Source organism: Protopterus annectens, chromosome 14.part0, assembly GCF_019279795.1.
Source record: "Protopterus annectens isolate FY-2018-M chromosome 14.part0, PAN1.0, whole genome shotgun sequence".
NCBI classification, from domain to species: domain Eukaryota; kingdom Metazoa; phylum Chordata; order Ceratodontiformes; family Protopteridae; genus Protopterus; species Protopterus annectens.
The window spans coordinates 872,643,398-872,663,037 of NC_056748.1; the positions used below are offsets into that span (position 1 = coordinate 872,643,398).

The window sequence follows — 19,640 nt, forward strand, 5'->3', positions numbered from 1 at the left end:
TTGCCCATTCGATTCTCAGTTAGAGCATCTTCTGTGTGGTGACATGCGTGAATGGGCATTCCTTTGTTGAAGGTTGTGCATTAGGCCCGGCAAGCCAGCACGTAAAAGTCTACTGCCAATCATTAGCGAACTGGAGTTCCGCTGTGGTGACCCCTAACAGGCAAAAGCCGAAAGACACAAGGAGGTTCAAGCCATTTCAGGGAGTGGAGAGAAACAGTGATGAGGTGAGTTTCTGGAGCTGGTGGCAAATTTGGAGATTTTATTGTAACATGCTTCCAACTTGGCCTGTAAGCCTAGCTGAAGATTAGTGAATAGGGGGGCGCCATACATAGAGGGAAGAAGGTAAGTAGAGTTAAGGGTGTGTCTGGTGGAGTGGGTAAGGTAATGATTGTGTCTATACAGGAGACTTAGTTTTTGGTGAGTATTTTTGATATTGGTTTGGATATGGATGTCTAATTTTAAATTTTCATCAATTATGACACAGAGCAGTTTGGTATTTGGCAGTATTTCTATGGGGCTGTTATTCTGAGCAGTCACCGTAAAAGAGTTTTTGTCTATATTGGTGTTTTTGGATGGGGAGAAGATCATTAACTTTGTTTTATTGGCATTTAAGGTGAGGTGATTAATATGCATCCATGATTCAGTATTAAAGGTGGCTAACTGAGTTTTGAGAAGTAGGTCAGTGGGGGTGTCTGCTGTACAAATAATGGTCGAATCGTCAGCATATTGAATTAGTGTGGCATCGGAGAGAGACTGGTGGAAGTTATTAATGAACATGTTAAAGAGGAGGGGGCCTAGGGTGGGAACTCTGGGGAACTCCGGTAGAGATGTGTAAAAAGGAAGCATGTGAGTTTTTCCATTTCATGTCTTGCTGTCTCAGAGAGGTAGCTGGTGAAATAGGTGATGGTAAAGGGGGAGATGTTGAGAGAGGATATTTAGGATAATGGGTGCGAAATGGTATCAAAGGCTTTGGAGAGGTCAAGGAACAGAGTAGAAATTATTTTTCCAGAGTCGCGAGCAACGTTTATGGAGTCTAGAAAGGAGAGGAATGCAGTGAAAGTACTATGCCTGGGACAGAAACCATGTTGTGTAGGGGTTACTAGATTGTTTTGCGTTATTTAGGACGTCATTTGGGATTGAATACATTTCTCCAAGATTTTTGATAGTGGGGATAGGATGGCTATGGGCCGAAAATTAGAAGTGCCAGTGTTTTTTCCTCCTTTATGTAGTGGAATGATAAAGGCATGCCTCCATAGTGAGGCGACATACGATTCTAGTATGGATCAGTTTAGTAAGATAGAGATGGGATGGGCAATACTGTCTGCAGACAATTTGAGGAAAGTTGTTGGGTAGGTTATCTGGGGCAGGGGAGCATGGTTTGAGTTGAAGGAGGAGCTTCTTTAGTTTGCTTATAGAGACAGGAGAGAAGATAAAAGTAGGAGTAGGGATAGTCAGATTTTGTGGAGATGTAGAGGGGTTGGTTGGGGGAGGAGGTTGAGAGTGGTGAGAGAAGCTGGTGGTGAGTTTAGCTATAGATTCTGGATTTATGAATTCTGTGAAGTAGGTATTGAAGTTATTTTAAACCATAAAACTAAAATCAACCTTGAAGTTTAAGATGATTAACTTGTCTGTTAATCCAAAATCTATGCCCAATTTAGTCACAAAAACAAAATTGCTCAGTAAGTCCAATCACACAAAAGAAGTCTACTCACATAGGAAGAAAAGAAAAGTAACAGAAGATATTCTAAAGGAATTCAGAGATGATTTTAATGAAATCAATCAAAGTAATATATTAATAGATCCAGAAGAAATAATTACAATATTTCTCAAAAAATATAAAAACTAAACTATCTGATGACCAAATGAAATTGAAAAACTGATTTCTATGTCTGAACTTCAAACTCAGATTTCTAAACTGAAACATAATAAAGCACCAGGTGATAATGGGATTATATCTGAACTTTATAAACTGTTACCCAGAGAAACTCTAGACATATTACATAAGTTTTTTTTCTATAGTCAAGGACTTAGCTAAAGTTCCTCCTTCCTGGAAATATACCCTTGTCTCTCCAGTTTTAAAAAACTAACAAAGGTCCTACTTAATGCTGTTCATACAGGTCAATTTCACTTTTAAATGTAGATTATAAATTGTTCATGGCAATTCATGCTAATAGATTAAAATATATCCTGTCCTCCATGATTGACGAAGATCAAGCTGGCTTTATCTTAAACAGAAATGCTCATGATAATATTAAAGAAATAACCACAATAATTGACTATGCAAATAAAACAAAAGAGAACTTAACATTAATGAGTCTTGATATTAATAGTGCTTTTGACTCTGTAAACTAGAAATGGCTCTTGCTGTTTTTTAGAAGAATTTAATTTCTTAAGTAACTTCACACATCTTACTAATCTTCTTTATAATGATTGTTTTGCATATGTTAAAATAGGTACTTTAAATTCTAATTCTATACAAATGTCTATACAAGTTTTGAAAGGAACCAAACAAGGATTTCGTCTTTCATCTCTGCTTTTTACCCTAATTATTGAACCATTTGCTAATTTTCTAAGATCAAATATAGATATGAAATATATTAGCATAAATGAGAATTTAAAATTCAGCTGTTTGCTGATTATATCCTACTGACATTAAATGACAATAATTCTCCATCTTCAGTTTTCTTAGCAGTGGATGTATTTCAAAGAAAATCTGGTTTTACATTTAATGTTGACCAAACAAAAATCCTACCTATAAATAGAAATAAGAATAGAAATAAAAATAAATTCATTAAATGTATTGTCAAAGAGAAGAAAATTAATTATTTAGGAATAGTTATAACAGACAACATTAAATGTGTAATAAGTTATAACAGCGTAAACAATGTAAAGAATCTAATAGACAAATGGAATAAAATTTTATTCACGATTGAAGAGGTTATCTGTAGTCAAAATTATTATTTTACCAAAAATCTTGTATAATACACCATCACTATCATTACCCTCACCCCCACAAAAAGTTGTATTCAAGAATTTAACACTTTAATGTTGAGATTTCTCAGGTATCTCAATAAACCAAGAATTGCTTTAAACCGTCATATGAGAGAGAGGAATAGGGCTACCAGATCTAGAATATATCTTTGGATTAATAGCACTTGCACAGCTAGGTAGAAAGAGTTTTTAGGGATTTTTTTTTTATAAACTCAGTAGATATTCTAATAATGATGTCATACTAAACAGTCTACGTTGGTTATTAAAGGGTTACCTTATAGGCAAAAGTCACCAAACAAGCGACTCCTATTTCATTTCTTCTGTATTAAACACTTTTTAAAATATATATATATATAGAAACCTAGCATATAAAGCATGGATTTTTCTTGCATTTCCTGTGGCATATACCCAAAATAACATCTCCACCTCAAAGTTTAGGGATTTTTTTTTTATAAACTCAGTAGATATTCTAATAATGATGTCATACTAAACAGTCTACGTTGGTTATTAAAGGGTTACCTTCTAGGCAAAAGTCACCAAACAAGCAACTCCTATTTCATTTTTTCTGTATTAAACACTTTTTAAAATATATATATATATAGAAACCTAGCATATAAAGCATGGATTTTTCTTGCATTTCCTGTGGCATATACCCAAAATAACATCTCCACCTCAAAGTTAGAAACAGTTATCACATTTAAAGAGAACAAGCTGCTGTATTGGTTTCAATTAATGAAAGATGAAAACCTCCATTCTATTGATTATATTAAGAACAAATATAATTAAGGTAAAGATGTGACTAGATGTACAGTCCTGCAGACATGTACAAGGATAACTTAAGTTAATGCAGCCAAAGATAAGAGATCATATCCCAAAATTAATTGAATATCTAATAGTCTTAATGCAACAAAACACATTGTGACAGGGTCTCTTATCTAAATTATTTAGAGTTGTAAGGAGAGAAACAGAAAGTTGCAGTGAGAATTAGAACTTTTTACCAAAATTAATAATAATAGACCTCCAAGTGAAGAAGATAAAAAAATAATTCTAATAACTTCTAATCATAAAACTTCATCTCTGAGATGGAATCTCTTTACTTTGAAATTTTTGCATAGATCTTTCTTCACACCACATAAAATTGAATTAATGTTCAAGCAGAAACAAGTTTGCTGGAGATGTAAACAAGAACTTAAAGCGGATTGGCAACACGTGCTTTTTGACTGTACTGTCTTAACACCTTATTGGAGTAACATTAATCTCTTTACAGGCTTTTTTGGAAATAAATTTGTTTTGTCTAAGTCACTAATCCTTTTTAATACTCCTATTACTATATGTGTTAAATGAAATATTGCATTTGTGGTATGTACGATCTATAGCAAGAAAGTTTATAACTCAGAATTGGAAGAACAAATCTACACCCTCCTTCAAAGAATTCATACGTATTGCATCTGAAGTCTGTCACCTGGAAATAATTACCATTAATTTAAGAACAACCTGGATTAGCTGTTGCTAAAATGCATGGACAAAACTTAAGAGATCTGCTTGACAAGCAAAAATAGCTGCATTTTTAGATTTAATGTAATGTATAATAACTTGAATGACTTGATGGTTAATGGACACTCCTGTCAATATTTTTTTCTTGTGTGTGAGGTTTAGTTGAAATATTTTAATTTATTATGTTCACAAATCTCTGACTGTAAATTATATGATTATTTTACAAATTGAAAATCCAGTAAAAACTTTAAAAAATTAAGCTACCTCTCCTTCCATATACTGCAAAAAAATGTTGCATTAAGCAATATGATTAAAAACAAAAAAAAGTGTGACTATCAGTGCGATTAATGTCTTGGAAATGAGCTACTGTACTGTCTTTCTTTGTTAAAAACTCTTACCTGAGAGCTGTGCAGCTCTTAAGTAGAATTCTTTTTAACAGAAAAGGATAGCACCTGTAATGTCAAATAGCCAGTAGCTGTATCATGGCTACTTGCTGCAATGAACCATGCATTAAAGGAAAAAAAAATGAAAGCCACAATTCATCTGTCAGCATACATAAACATGCTGAGCACTTACTCACTACAATTGGCTTCCCCCACCTCAGAAAAATTATGGAATAGCACTAAAGTGCTGCTATACAAAGACATTATTTAATATGGTATATAATTTCTTTAAGTAATGCTGTTGTGTAATGGCAATAAGCTACTCCTGGATGTGGGTTTCCCCATGGTTGGCTTTGCCCTAGTGATCCAACCAAAACTCCTGTGTGTGAGCTGTATTGAGTATTGTAGAAGTTAAACTGCAGTTTGAAGTTGCTTCATCAGAATACAATGTTTTTTAAATGTTGTAGATGATTGTCAAGAGTTGTTCTCATTCTGTAATGAATGTACTACTCTAGTGAGGGAAGTCTCAGTAGTCTGCTTTGATTTAACACAAAACTAACAAGGGCAGAGTCAAGTTTGGAGTAGGGATACAGCTAAATGGAGACCACTAAAATTATAATCGGTAGATTAGACATTGGGCAGGAAGACTGAAAGCAGGATGGAAGTAAAAGTTCCTTTTCAGGGAGGATCATGTAATTAGGCATCAGGACCCACAGAATCAAACAGGATTTAACCAGCCAAGAGTGCCCTATGTCTTTGTCTTAGTATGTCTCTTGTATAGACAAAACCATTTCCCTGTCATCATTTTAGTAGACAGAGTGAAACGGCATGTCAGAAGTCTGGTGTGTCTGTACAGGGTCTACTACAGGGTATTGTACATGTTCCTTGTGGGAAGGCCTGCCTGATCTTGGCAACCCTGGATGCAAAGAAGAGCGAGTTGTCCTCATGTTGATGAGAAGACAAAGACCCTTCAAGGTGATGCAGCAAGCTGGGTTATGCAGCCTGATCACCAGGCAAAAGATTGCCATTGGATATGGCAGAGATCTCTCCAGAACAAAAAGTGAATTATTGCAGATAATCTGCATAGTTTTCTTCATAATTTGCATCCTGATATTAATATGTCACCTACTTTTTGAGTCTTCCTGCATTTACATATTAACCTCCATCTCCAATGGCACATCCCACAAAGCTATGGGTCCTGTCATTGTTCACACCAAATCATTGGCTGGGGCATAACCACACTGGGGGTGCTTAATCATGACAGTGGTATCTACAATCATTAATTGATTTTCTGCTGGAAAGTTGGAGAAAGTATCTGAATTAAACAATGAAAGACAGCATGAGGAGTTAGAAACCATTCATGTGTTTCAAGTTTGTGTGTGAAAGAGCATTTGATTATGGTGGGATTAAAAACTGGGTGTAATGACGTCCTGCTAAATTAGGCAAAAGCTAGTAAAGCATAGTAAGGTGTAGTCTTTTAAAATGTTGGTCTAAAGGGCTGCCGGTAGTAGATTGCATAATTAACTTGGTAAAAGAAGATGTAAGCAGCCTAAGGACAGTATCTAGTGAAGCTTCTAATTCAGATTTTAACTCGAGTCCTTTTGGGACAGGTGAGCTTTTTTATTTTTCAGATTGTCAGGCAGTTTGTATTTTAATAGTTAGTACAATCATTAATGTCAGGTTATTCTGAGTGAAGTTTAATAGCATAGTTTGTATGTGTTTACCTTCTTGTTTTATGCCTGATTTTTGTCACATATGGTTGAGTGTAAAGTTAATACAGAAAAGTTTAATTCACTTAAGTTTCTCAGTCATTGTTGTGCTAGGATCTTTAAATTCATGTAGCACACACAGATGAGAAACGGAAGTGCTACATGTACAATATCTAATATTTAATTTTTATTGCTTGCAGTCAACACCATTGCATTTGGCAGCTGGGTACAACCGTGTTAAAATTGTGCAGCTTTTACTTCAGCACGGTGCAGATGTTCATGCCAAGGATAAAGGGTAATTTTGCTTGTTTATTTAATTGTTAAACTGATGACAGTACAGCAGATCGTGCACAGCTCACTCTTGCTATTGTTTTTGTACAGGGATTTAGTTCCTCTCCACAATGCCTGCTCATATGGTCACTATGAGGTTACAGAACTTTTAGTAAAGGTTAGTGTCATGGTTATTAGTTATGTATTCAGATTTGTATTTCCTAGGCTGTCTGGATTTTTCGTGTTAAAACAAATTCATGCAAAATGTTGGTAAGGTTTGAGCTTAACATGTACAGGTCTTTGTACTGGCTGCATGTTTCTGTAAGTGTGTTTATTTCTAGTTAAACTGTTGTAGGGTTATCTGGAGTGCTATTTGCATTATTAATCAATGGTAGGGTTTGTAAGGGCACGTGCCTGTTTAACAAAAGTAAAATTGTAACGTTAGTCTGCAGTTAAAGGCATGATGGTCTTTGCATAGTTCTTTTAGAACTCTGTCCATTTATTTCATCCTTTGTGACTCCAGAACTCGAGTACCCTGTGTGGTGTAAGTTATTGATTGCCCTATTTCTGCAACCCGTTGTAGTGTTGTTGAGTTGATTAGATGTTAATTTTGGAGATCTGAAGCATGTGGCATCCCGAGGAAAAATCATTGATATTTGTAATTGTGACTAGTTATTTCCACAAAAGGAGTTTTTCGACTTGCTAATGGGCCTAGTTTTTCGAAAGGCATGGGAATCTCCAGATTCAGTGGAACCTGTTCCTCTGAGGCCAAATAAGTTTATCACCTCTCCAGCAGACAAAAGTTTTCTAATCAAAGGAGTCCCAGTAGATGCTATGGTGGTGCCGGCAGCTACCAAGAAGGAACTCTGAGACATCATCTTCTGTCCATCCTCTGAACAAGGAGTCTCATATGATGGACAGATAGAGAAAACGCACCTTTTCGTCAGCAACTTTTGTTCTTAGATCGCTGAATTAGCTGACACATTTTACTAGACTTCAGAAGGATCTCCCGAAGGAGGTAGGAGCTACACCCACCAAGGTTCAGTAGCTGAAGGGGTATCAGAGAAGATTTCCTCTCAGCTCTCCACCTTTAATTCAGTGGTCAGCTCCTCCTTGAGACTCATTTCTTATGCAGAGGATGGAGGGAGCAGAGCAGCGGGTTCAGGAATTGCCCTAAGGAAGAATTCCTGGATACGCTTGTGATTTGTGGAGTCCTTTAAATCTTCTTTTGTAAACGCCACTTTCGATGGCTCATCTTTGTTCGGGCCAAAAGTCAAAGACGCACTAACCAGGTGTGAACAAGAAGGAAAGACTATCTCTGCCGTAGGAATCCATTTTTCCCTAACTACCAGACCTTATCCAAAGGGTCAAAAAGGAAGAGAAATGTGGTTTCGAAAATCCCAGAGAACTTTCCAAGACAGACGTGGTGATTCTTCCCCCAGGGGCAGAGGGGGAAGTAGTAATGGAAGACGCCGGCCACGCGGCAGGGGGTCTGCAAAATCAGGGAGACGGAATCCTTCCTTGGTAAGCCCTTTCAGTGCTCCTGAAGGGAGGCCTGCCTGTCCATCTCTGGAGGCAGTAGGGTCCACTTATCTTTGTGCTCAGAAGCCTGGCTACCAATAACAAAAGACAAGTGGGTACAAAGCATTGTATTCAGAGGTTACTCTATACCGTTTTCCTTCCCCGTTCCAAACATGAAAAACATGCCAGACATTCCACCCAGTCAGAGGGAGCAGGCAACTCTAGAAATACAAAAGTTGCTAGACAAGAGTGTCATCCAAACAGTTCCCACAGACCAAATAAGATCCAGAATGTAGTCAAGATTCTTTTTAGTCCCAAAGAAAACGGGACTGAAGACCCATCCTGGATCTCTGCAAAGTAAACAAATCAATAACAAAGTCAAAGTTCCGGATGGTAACACTGCAGTCTATACTCCCATTTCTGGGACAAGGTGATTGGATGTGCTCTATAGACCTCTAGGATGTGTACTACCACATAAGAATGGACAGGCGATCCATTTGTCATCTGCGCTTTCGGCTGGGAGCCAGTCACGATCAGTTCCAAGCTCTGCCCTTAGGCTTCACTACAGCCCCCAGAGTGTACACCAAGTGTATTGCAGTAATCGTGGCTCACTTGAGACACCTATGATTATGAGTGTTTCCGTACCTAGGTGACGGGCTCCTAACCGCCACCACTAAGCATCTACTAACGAAAGTGAGAGACAGCACCTTGTATATTTGCTAGGTGAAATGTGTGTTGTTGCCATCTCAACGTATCGTTTTTATAGGAGCACATATCGATACAACAAAAATGATGGCCAAACTTCCTTTGGAAAGGGTTCAAGTTCTACAAAGTCTGATCCAAAACCTTCTTTCCAAGAAAAAAGTGCAAGCAAGGACAGTTCTGAAAACCTTGGGAACCATGGCAGCAGCAATAACCCTGATCCCATGAGCACATCTGCACATGAGAATTCTACAGTGGCTACTGTTCACTTAGTGATCCATGCAGGAACTACCCATGTCTCACCAAATATTTATAACAGAATTTTGCAAGAAGGACCTTTGTCAACCCTTTGTACTTTCCTAGCCACTAGCCACAGTGACCACAGACTCTTCTCAGATAGGGTGGGGTGTGCAATAACTGGGAAACCGTCCAAGACACTTGGCAGCATCACGAGGCCCATTTGCACATTAATGTCCTAGAGATGAGAGCGGTGCTTTTAGCATTCCAAGCATACCAGGACTCTCTTCCGCTGGGAACTATTGCAGTACAGACAGACAAACATGTCAGATGTTCTTCGTGTTTCACTGATGTCCTTCAAGGATGCAACTGCAGTCCTGACATATGGGTTGTCCTGCCTCAGGCAGCCCTTCGGTCGACCGGATTCCAAAGTCTGGGTCCGGCGTCGGCTGATGTCACCTTTTCCCCGACGTCAGAGCACCTGGGGTATAAAAACATCAGCCGACGCCATCTTCTTCAGTCTTTCTTGCTGCGTGGCGCCCGAAGCAGAAGCAGTTCGCAAGTGCCGATCGACCAGCTCCTGTGTTTTCAGCTACTGAAGTCTTCAAAAAAGCTAAGTACCCCATTGGGGACCTTTTCTTGCCTCAGCCGATGTCAGATAAAAGTGAAAAAGTTAATAATTGTTTAACTTGTGGGAAACAAATGCCTCATAAGGATTTCCACTCTTACTGCTTACCCTGCCTAGGCCCAGAACACAACGTCTCGGCCTGTGCAGCTTGTGCCTCTTTCAATAAACGCACTCTTAGGCGTCGGTCAGAGTTTGCACAGGATTATTTTGGGGAAGATTTCTGTTATATCATGCCGTCGGAGCTTCCAACAGCACATTTACCTAAAAAACGGAAGGATAAGGACCGACATCCGCGGTCTCGGCTGACACCATGCTTAGGCCTACCGTGAGTGTCTCGGTCTCTTCTGAGCCGGTTTCGCAACCGCTACAGACCGACGACACCGCTCCACCGGTTACTTCGGTACCGGAGGCCAGCTCGGTGCCGGTTTCTGTGCTCCCCTCTGAGACCGTAGCCCAGGATATTTCTGACACCATTTCAATGGATAAGACTACTCCAGCTCGTGGGGCTGCCAGGCCTCCAGTGTCTATGTCCATTAAGGCCTACACATGTGCTAAGGCTGCTAAACAGGCTAAGTCTCTCCCTCCAAGATCTGTTTCTCTGGGATCCACTTCTGGTTCTCAAATTTTAAGTTTAGCTGAGGACCTTATTTCTTTAATTAGGGGTTCACAGCCTCATCCAGATAGAGGCTCTCAGCCGCCTTCTGACAAGAGGCCTAGGGTTGAGCAGGTAGACTCCCAGTCCTCTGATGAGGCCTCAGGTGATTCTGCACATTCAGACTACCAGGAGGAGGCCTTCCCGGCCTACGAGAATTCTGATGCGGAGGAATCTATTCCCTCTGCTTCTCCTCCTGAGGAGTTTTCCTTTGGGGAAACGCTTCATTCCATGAGGGAACACTTCAAATGACAAGGCCAAGAATACTCAGATTCTAGGAAAAGGTTAAGGGATTTTTTAAAGCTACCTCAGCATAGACCCTTAGCTATTCCTCCAGTTTTAAATGTTTTAGATGATGTGTACTTAGAATCCAGTGTTTTCCCTGACTCCCTCCCCCCGGCTCCTGTCAAGCCAGACAGGTACTACAGGGTCCCAGACACACATCAATTTCTATACAAGGGCCATTCTGCTGACCCTGAAACTATTTCTCAGGGGCCTAAAGGGGTTTCCTCCACTACTGCTAAGAACCCACTCCCTTCGGAAAGAGATTCTAGGGCTTTAGAAAGGTGGGGCAAGAAAGTATATACATCTTCCACCCTTTCTATGCGAGCATTAAATTGTCAATTTCATATGATTCAGTATCAGGAATACATGTTGGATAACTTGCAAAAGAAACTGGCTTCCCTGAACCATTAGATAGAAAGGGGATACAGGAATTGGTTCATAATACTAAGCAGGTTAGCAGCCATTTCCTTCAGTGTGGATATGATGCATTGGAAGCTTCATGTAGAGCAGCAATGACAGGTGCGGTCATACGCAGACATGCTTGGTTAAAGGAACAAACATTGCCAGACCATGTGAAAATTAAGCTTTTGGACGCACCACTAGAGAAACATAAGCTATTTGGTGCTACTGCACAAGAGGTTTTAAAGAAAATAGAGGAAAAAGCAAAATCAATGCAAACAGTCAAAGATTTCCTCCAGGTACAGCCTCCAAGATTCAGCAGGAATTGGCCTTCTAAGCATTGGTCCTTTCCTGACACAGACAAATTTCAAAGAGGCAAAAACAGACGTGGCCGAGGTAGAGGGCAAACTCGAGGCTCCTACAGAGGACGTCAATGGCAGCCTCCGAACCAGAGAGGTGGGGCAGGACCTTCCACTGCTCCGCCAGGACAATCTCAATGACTTGACTTTGACTCCGCCATCCAGGGCTCAATTAGAAGCACCTTTGGGCGGAAAATTATCTTTATTCTCAAAAAATTGGCACAATATTACAAAGGACAAATGGATACTGGAGATAATAGACAAAGGATACAGATTCCATTTTCATACACTGCCAACAAGACATGGCAGGCTAAACCTGCCACCAAATCAAAGGGCAGAGGCACTCAAACAAATAACAAACCTACTTCAAATAAGAGCAATAGAAAAGGTTCCTTCTGCAGAACAAGGACAAGGATTTTATTCAAGACTGTTCCTTGTTCCAAGAAAGGAAAACCAATGGAGACCCATTCTGGACTTGTCCGCACTGAATACTTACCTTATTGTGCCAAAATTCAAAATGCTGACTTTACAGCAACTCCTTCCCATGCTGGGCAAGGGGTCTTGGCTGGTAACTCTGGACCTCAAGGAGGCATACCTGCATGTCCCAATCAGACAAAGTTGCAGAAGATATCTCAGATTTCTTGCAGGCTCAGAGCATTATCAATTCTCAGCATTGCCCTTTGGCTTATCTACTGCGCCCAGAGTGTTCACGAAATGCCTGGCATCAGTAATTGCACATTGCAGACTTCAGAGGATACAAATATACCCTTACCTGGACGACTGCCTTATACAAGCGGACAGCCAACAAGCCTTGTTAAAAAACTTGGACTATGTCATTCACCTACTGCAGGCCTTGGGATACACAGTCAATATTCAGAAATCAAGTCTCGTACCATCCCAACAAATACCTTTCCTGGGTGCCACACTGGACACAAACGCCCAGATGGCGTTTCTGACAAAAGAAAAACAAAAACAATTACCAGAATACTTCAGAAGATTGGCAACACACACCCAGATGACTGCAAGGAAAATCCTGCAGGCCCTGGGTTTCATGGCATCTTGCATTCTTCTGATTCCACATGCAAGGCTGCATATGAGGAAACTACAATGGTACCTAAGAAGTCTATGGTCTCAGCACAGCCACAGCCTGGAAACATTGATCCCACTCATTCCATGCCTTCAAAAGGAATTTCTGTGGTGGGCTCAAGCAAGCCAGATAAACAAAGGTCTGCCTTTCAGCAAGCCTCACACAAGTCAAACCATAACAACAGACGCCTCAGACCATGGATGGGGGGCGCACATGGAGGGCAGATGCATTCAAGGACAATGGACACAAAAAGAAAAGCACCTGCATATCAACCAAAAAGAAATGCTGGCAGTGATGCATGCAATTAAGGCCTTCGAAAAGTTCATGCATCAGGGCCATCTACTAATAAAGACAGACAATACCACAGTTATGTGGTACATAAACAAGCAAGGAGGTACCCATTCCTACCCTCTTTGCAGACTGGCAATGAATCTCTGGGATATTTCCCTAAAATTGAAAATAGAGCTACAATCCCAGTTTGTACCAGGGAAGGACAATGTTCTGGCGGACAGCCTAAGCAGAAACATCATGGATCCACACGAATGGATGTTGCATCCAGACATTTTCTTACAAATAGCTCAAGCATGGGGAAGGCCGGATATAGATCTTTTTGCCTCCCACTTCAATCACCATCTGAAAAAGTTTTGCACAAGGACATACCATCCTCAAGCATGGAAGGTGGATGCCCTCTCCTTCAGTTGGAACTCCCTAACACTATATGCCTTCCCACCTCTTCCTTTGATGACCAAGGTGTTACTAAAGATCAAGACAGAGCAACTGAAAGTCATACTGATAGCTCCAGACTGGCCAAGACAACACTGGTACCCACTGCTACGGAGCTTGACACACACCAATCCGTGGCTCCTTCCTCAATGGCCACTTCTTCTGACACAGCACAATTACAGGACACTACACCCCAGCTTGAAAACATTGAAGCTGGCAGCTTGGAAGATTCCATGACTATTACTCAGGATACACTTTCCAAAAGGGTAAAAGATATCATCCTGGAGGCGCGCAGACCTTCCACTAGAAAAACATACTCAGCAAAATGGAAGAGATTTCTTTTCTGGAACAGCAAAAAGGGTCAAGACCCATCAGTGATGAGCATTCCACAGATCCTGGAATACTTGGCTGAAATGCTCCACAATGGCCTTTCATATTCTTCCATAAAAGTACATGCTTCAGCAATATCTGCCAAATATAACACTGATCCGCCTGTATTTTCTCACCCATTGCTAAGACAGTTTCTAAGAGGTATAAAGAACATCAACTCTCCAAGGAAACCACCAGTGCCTGCATGGGACCTCAACTTCATGCTGAAAAATTAACTCTTCCTCCCTTTGAACCAGCAGCATCTTCAGAGTTGCAATTTCTGTCTTGGAAGACGGCCTTCTTTCTTGCAGTAACCTCAACAATAAGAGTCTCTGAGCTACAGGCCCTTATGGCAATACAACCATTTCTCATTTTTCACCAGGACAGAGTTTCTTTGAGAACCAATCCGTCATTCATGCCAAAGGTGGTATCCAGGGTGTCCCTGAATCAAGCTATTCACCTGCCTACCTTCTTTCCCAATCCTCAAAATAAAGGAGAGAGACTTCTGCACACCTTGGACATATACGGACAGTTGCACTACTACTTGGACAGAACAAAGTCTTTCAGAAAATCTGACCAGCTTTTTGTAGCTTTTGCTGCTGGATTGCAGGGAAAAGCAATTTCCAAACAGACAATTTCTAAATGGATTGGAAATTGCATTCGATTCTGCTACTCTTTTCATGGAAAAACTGTGCCAGCTGACATCAGGCCACATTCCACCAGAGCTACAGCCACCTCCACAGCCTTTTTAAGAGGAGTGGCAACAAAGGACATTTTAGAAGCTGCTACATGGAGCTCCGTGCATACATTTTCCAAACATTACAACCTGCCTTTATACTCCAGGTCCAGAGCAGGGCTTGCCTCTGCAGTCCTGCGGGGCATTTTAACTACACCATCTTTGTCTTGGTGCCTACCACCCCCAGGTTGGCTATGGTATTCAACCCATATGTCAGGACTGCAGTTGCATCCTTGAAGGACATAGTACAGTTTTGTACCTACCATAAATGTAGATGTCCGATAGGTATGCAACTGCAGTCAGGTTTTCCCTCCCACCTACCCCTCTGTGGTATACTTTTGGGTTTCTACCCCTCATTTTAGCTACCTGGGGTAATCTTTTATGGTGTATTTGTTTTTATGCTGTTGTACTTGTCTGGAATTTTTCTCTATTTTTCAAAATTTAGCCTTCCTTAGAGGGCACCTGGCATCTGGGGCAAGAAACACTGAAGAAGATGGCGTCGGCTGACGTTTTTATACCCCAGGCGCTCTGGCCTCGGGAAAGGCGACAGCCGACGCCGGACCCAGACTTTGGAATCCGGCCGACCGAAGGGCTGCCTGAGGCAGGACAACCCATATGTCAGGACTGCAGTTGCATACCTATCGGACATCTACATTTATGGTAGGTACAAAACTGTACTTTGCAGTCATTACAATTGGGTTATCCTGCTGGCAGGCTGCCCTCAGTCGTCCTGAATTCCAAAGTCCTGGTCTGGCGTCTGTTGCCGTCGCCTCCTCCCTGACGTCAGAGTGTCTGGTATAAAAGATGCAGCCGACGCCATTTTCTTCAGTCTTTCTTGCAGTGCGGTGCCCGAAGCAGAAGCAGTTCGCAAGTGCCGGTCGGCCGACTCCTGAGATTTTCGTGTTCGAATTTCAGATCAGAAGTCTTCATTAAAAGCTAAGTACCCCGTTGGGGAAACTTTTTTCTCGCTCCAGACCCATGTCAGAAAAAGGTAATAATTGTATTTCTTGTGGGAAGCAAATACCTCATAAGGACTTTCATTCTTACTGTATTCCTTGCCTAGGCCCTGACCACGACATTGCTAGTTGTCGGTTTTGTGCTAGATTTAACCAACACACTATTAAGTGTCGGTACGATTTTGCATTACACTATTTTGGCAGAATATTTAATTATACAATGCCGTCAGATAGCCATCCGACTACCGGAATTCATAAGAAACGCAGAGAAAAAGGAAAGGACAGGCAACCGAGGTCCAAAACTGATGACAAGGCTTCTTCTAAGCCATTCGCCAGTTCTCACTGAGGTGCCTTCGCAGCCCCTGATGCCCACTACCGTAGAGCCTTCAGGCTGCTACTGACTCCTATGTGGAATCGACTAGGCCGCTGGAAACTCAAGGTACTGGACCCTCGGAGACTATCCCCTCAGATGGGTCTGGAGCCACTGAGCAGGCATCGGCTTCTGAGGGTGTTTTCAGACCTACTCAGTTGTACATTAAAATGACTATAGCTTCAAAGGCAAAGACTAAAGCACCTTTAAAGACAAAGAAGCAAGTACAACAGCCTCATGGACAGGCCTCCATGCCCAAAAATCAGACTCTCAAAATGGCTGAAGACTTAATTACTTTGATCAGGGGTTCCCATCCCCCTCCTGAAAAAAGGCCTAGGCAAGAGACAGACTATGAATCTTCTGATCAGGTTTCCATTTCTTCTGATTCCTCTTCTGATCAGGAATACTCACTTCCTCCCTATGAGGATTCTGATGCTGCAGAATCTATCCCTTCAGCCTCTCCTCCTGAGGACTACTCAGGGAAACCTTGCATACCATGAGGGAACATTTCCACTGGGAGAGCCAAGATTTCTCAATCTAAGAAAAAGCTCCGATACTTACTTTTATTACCACAACACAGGCCCCTAGATATTCCACCTGTGTTGGACATTGTGGATGATGTCTTTTCAGAGTCTAGTCTGACCCCTGACTCCTTACCTCCAGCTCCTGTTAAGCCGGACAGATACTACAGGGTTCCTGACTCTCATAAATTCCTTTTCAAAAACCCTACTGCTGACCCAGAAACTATCTGTGTCCCAAAGGGATCAAGGCTTCCACTGCAAAAAAAAACCCTACCCCCTCAGATAAGGATTCTAGGGCACTAGACAGATGGGGGAAAAAAGATTTACACTTCTGCTACCTTGGCTATAAGGGCCTTAAATTGCCAGTTTCATATACTCAAATATCAGCAATATATTATGTCACTGCTTAAACAGAAAATGTTAACAAATTCTGAATGTGCAGAAAACAAGGAAATGCAGGATTTATTCATTAGGAGGCATGCTTGGTTAAAGGAACAAAATTTGCCTGATCATGTCAAAGCAAAATTATTAGATTCTTCATTACAGCATGACACCTTGTTTGGTGTTAAGGCAGAAGAAGTGTTAAAGAAAATGGAGGACAAAGCAAAATCTATGCAAATGGTCAAGGATTTCTTACAGGTACAGCCTCCAAGATTTAGCAGACACTGGCCTACAAAGAATTGGTCCTTTCCAGTGTCAGGCCACAAAGGGGCAGTTCCAGACGCCCTAGAGGCAGATCCCAGCCCCAAGGTTCATACAGGTCTAAACAATGGGGTGCTTCTACCTCCAAAAGTGGAGAAGACAAATCACAGCCATACAGGAAACAGTCTCAATGACTTCCCCCTGCCTGCGCCAAGCACTTTTCTTCTGGCAGCACCTTTAGGGGGAAAACTAGCACTTTTTTCTCAAAATTGGCACATCATAACCCAGGACAAATGGGTCCTAGACATAATGTCACAAGGCTACAGGTTTCACTTTCATACCCTGCCAAGGGCAAACGGTTGGCCAGATCTGCCAAAAAATCAACGGGCAGAGGCACAAAAACAAATCTCATCCCTCGTGGAAATGGGGGCCATCCAGCAAGTACCAGAGCAAGAGCAGGGACAAGGATTTTATTCAAGACCTGGAGATCAATACTGGACCTATCTTTACTAAGCACATACCTGGATATAACAAAATTCAAAATGTTGACTCTACAGCAGCTTCTGCCCATGCTGGGCAAGAAGGCTTGGCTTGTGACTTTAGACCTAAAAGAGGCATACCTGCACGTCCCAATCAGACAGATATGCAGAAGATACCTCAGATTCAAAGCAGGCTCAATGCATTACCAATTCTCTGCACTGCCCTTTGGCTTACCTACTGCGCCCAGGGTCTTTACCAAGTGCCTGGCACCAGTAATTACATTCTGCAGACAGAGGAATACAAATATATCCTTACTTGGACGACTGCCTCATTCAAGCAGAGAACAAGGATATTCTACTACAGCATCTGGCATTTGAAAAGAGATTTTTAACAAGCCTAGGGTACACAGTCAACGAAAAGAAATCAAAACTAGTACCCTCTCGAGATAATATTCCTGGGTCAAGCTTAAATACAACTGCCCAGATGGCTTATCTCATGCCAGACAAACAAAGGCAACTGACTACCTATTTCAAAAAGTTGGCAACAAAGGCCCAGTTATCTGCACAAAAAATTCTGCAGGCTTTGGGCTTCATGGCATCCTGCATTCTACTAATTCCATATGCAGGACTGCATATGAGGAAACTTCACTGGTACCTAAAGTGTTTGGACTCAACATTGCCACAGCCTGGAAACAAGGATTACACTCATTCCCTGCCTGCAACAGGAGTTTTGATGGTGGACAAAGGCTTGTCACCAGAACAAAGGACAGCCATTCACTTTACCCCCAGCCAGGCAGACATTAACAACGGATGCATCAAATTATGCCTGGGGAGCCCACATGGCAGGAAGATGTATTCAAGGCACATGGTCCACAAACCAAATGCATCTACATATCAATCAAAAAGAGATGCTAGCTGTCCAGAATGCCCTGACAGCCATCAAGGACCTACTTCATCCGGGACAACTACTGATAAAGACAGACAACACCACAGTCATGTGGTATATAAACAAGCAGGGAGGCACTCATTCTTACCCCCTTTGCAGATTAGCCATGACTTTGTGGGACACAGCATTGACTTACCAAGTGCATCTGCATGCAAAATTCCTGCCAGGAAAGACAAATACTCTGGCAGAAGAACTAAGCAGAAACCTCATGGATCCCCACAAGTGGAAATTGGATCCACAAGTCTTCAGCTTGACAACAAGGAAATGGGGATGCCCGGATGTAGATCAATTTGCCTCCCCTCACAACTACCAACTAAAAAGATTCTGCACAAGGACGCCCTATCTTTCAGCTGGAAAAACTTAGCAGTATATACCTTCCCTCCATTACTTCTCCTCCCCAAGGTACTCCTAAAGGTCAGACAAGAGAAGCCAAAGATGATACTGATTGCCCCAGACTGGCCTCGCCAGTACCGTTATCCACTCCTAAGGAGCTTGTCTCAATGCCTGGCTTGGACCTTACCTCAAATACCTCATCTACTGTCCCAACAAAACAATCAGATCCTGCACAGCCAACTTAAAACCTTAAATCTGGCAGCATGGCGGATAATGTAGTCATACAAAACACACCTCTCACTAAAGCTTTGATAGATGTCATTTTGGAGGCCAGAAGGCCTAGCACTAGAAAATCTTATGCTGGAAAATGGAAGAGATATTCTGTGCTTGGAACCAGACACAAGGAATTGACCCAGCTGAACCAAATATCCCTCAGATTTTGCAATAGTTAACTGAGATGCTGGAGAAAGGCCTATCTTTTTCATCAATTAAAATTCATGCCTCTGCCATTTCGTCTTATTACAATACAGAGCCACCAATCTTTTCTCATCCTTTGTTAAGGCAGTACCTCAGAGGAGCCAAAAACTTAAGGCCTCCAAGGAGATCACCGATACCTACATGGGACCTCAATTATGTCTTGGAAAAACTCATCCTGCCTCCTTTTGAGCCAGCCGCTACAGCTGATATAAAGTTTTTATCTTGGAAAACAGCTCTGCTCCTAGCAATAACTTCTGCAAGATGAGTTTCAGAGCTAGAGGCACTCATGGCCGTGGAACCTTTTATCATTTTTTTATCCAGACAGGGTTTCTCTGAGGACAAACCCGACATTTATGCTTAAGGTAGTATCC

General features: G+C 41.6%; 1 protein-coding gene across 1 annotated transcript in view; it reads left to right on the top strand.

Moving 5' to 3' along the window:
* Nucleotides 1–19,640, top strand: part of TNKS2 (tankyrase 2) — a gene marked incomplete in the record, with an annotated part of 1,900,381 nt that overhangs the window by 472,589 nt on the left and 1,408,152 nt on the right. The window contains 2 exon segments of the mRNA XM_044056654.1: nucleotides 6,778–6,872; nucleotides 6,959–7,025. Coding sequence (XP_043912589.1) covers nucleotides 6,778–6,872; nucleotides 6,959–7,025 — 162 coding nt within the window.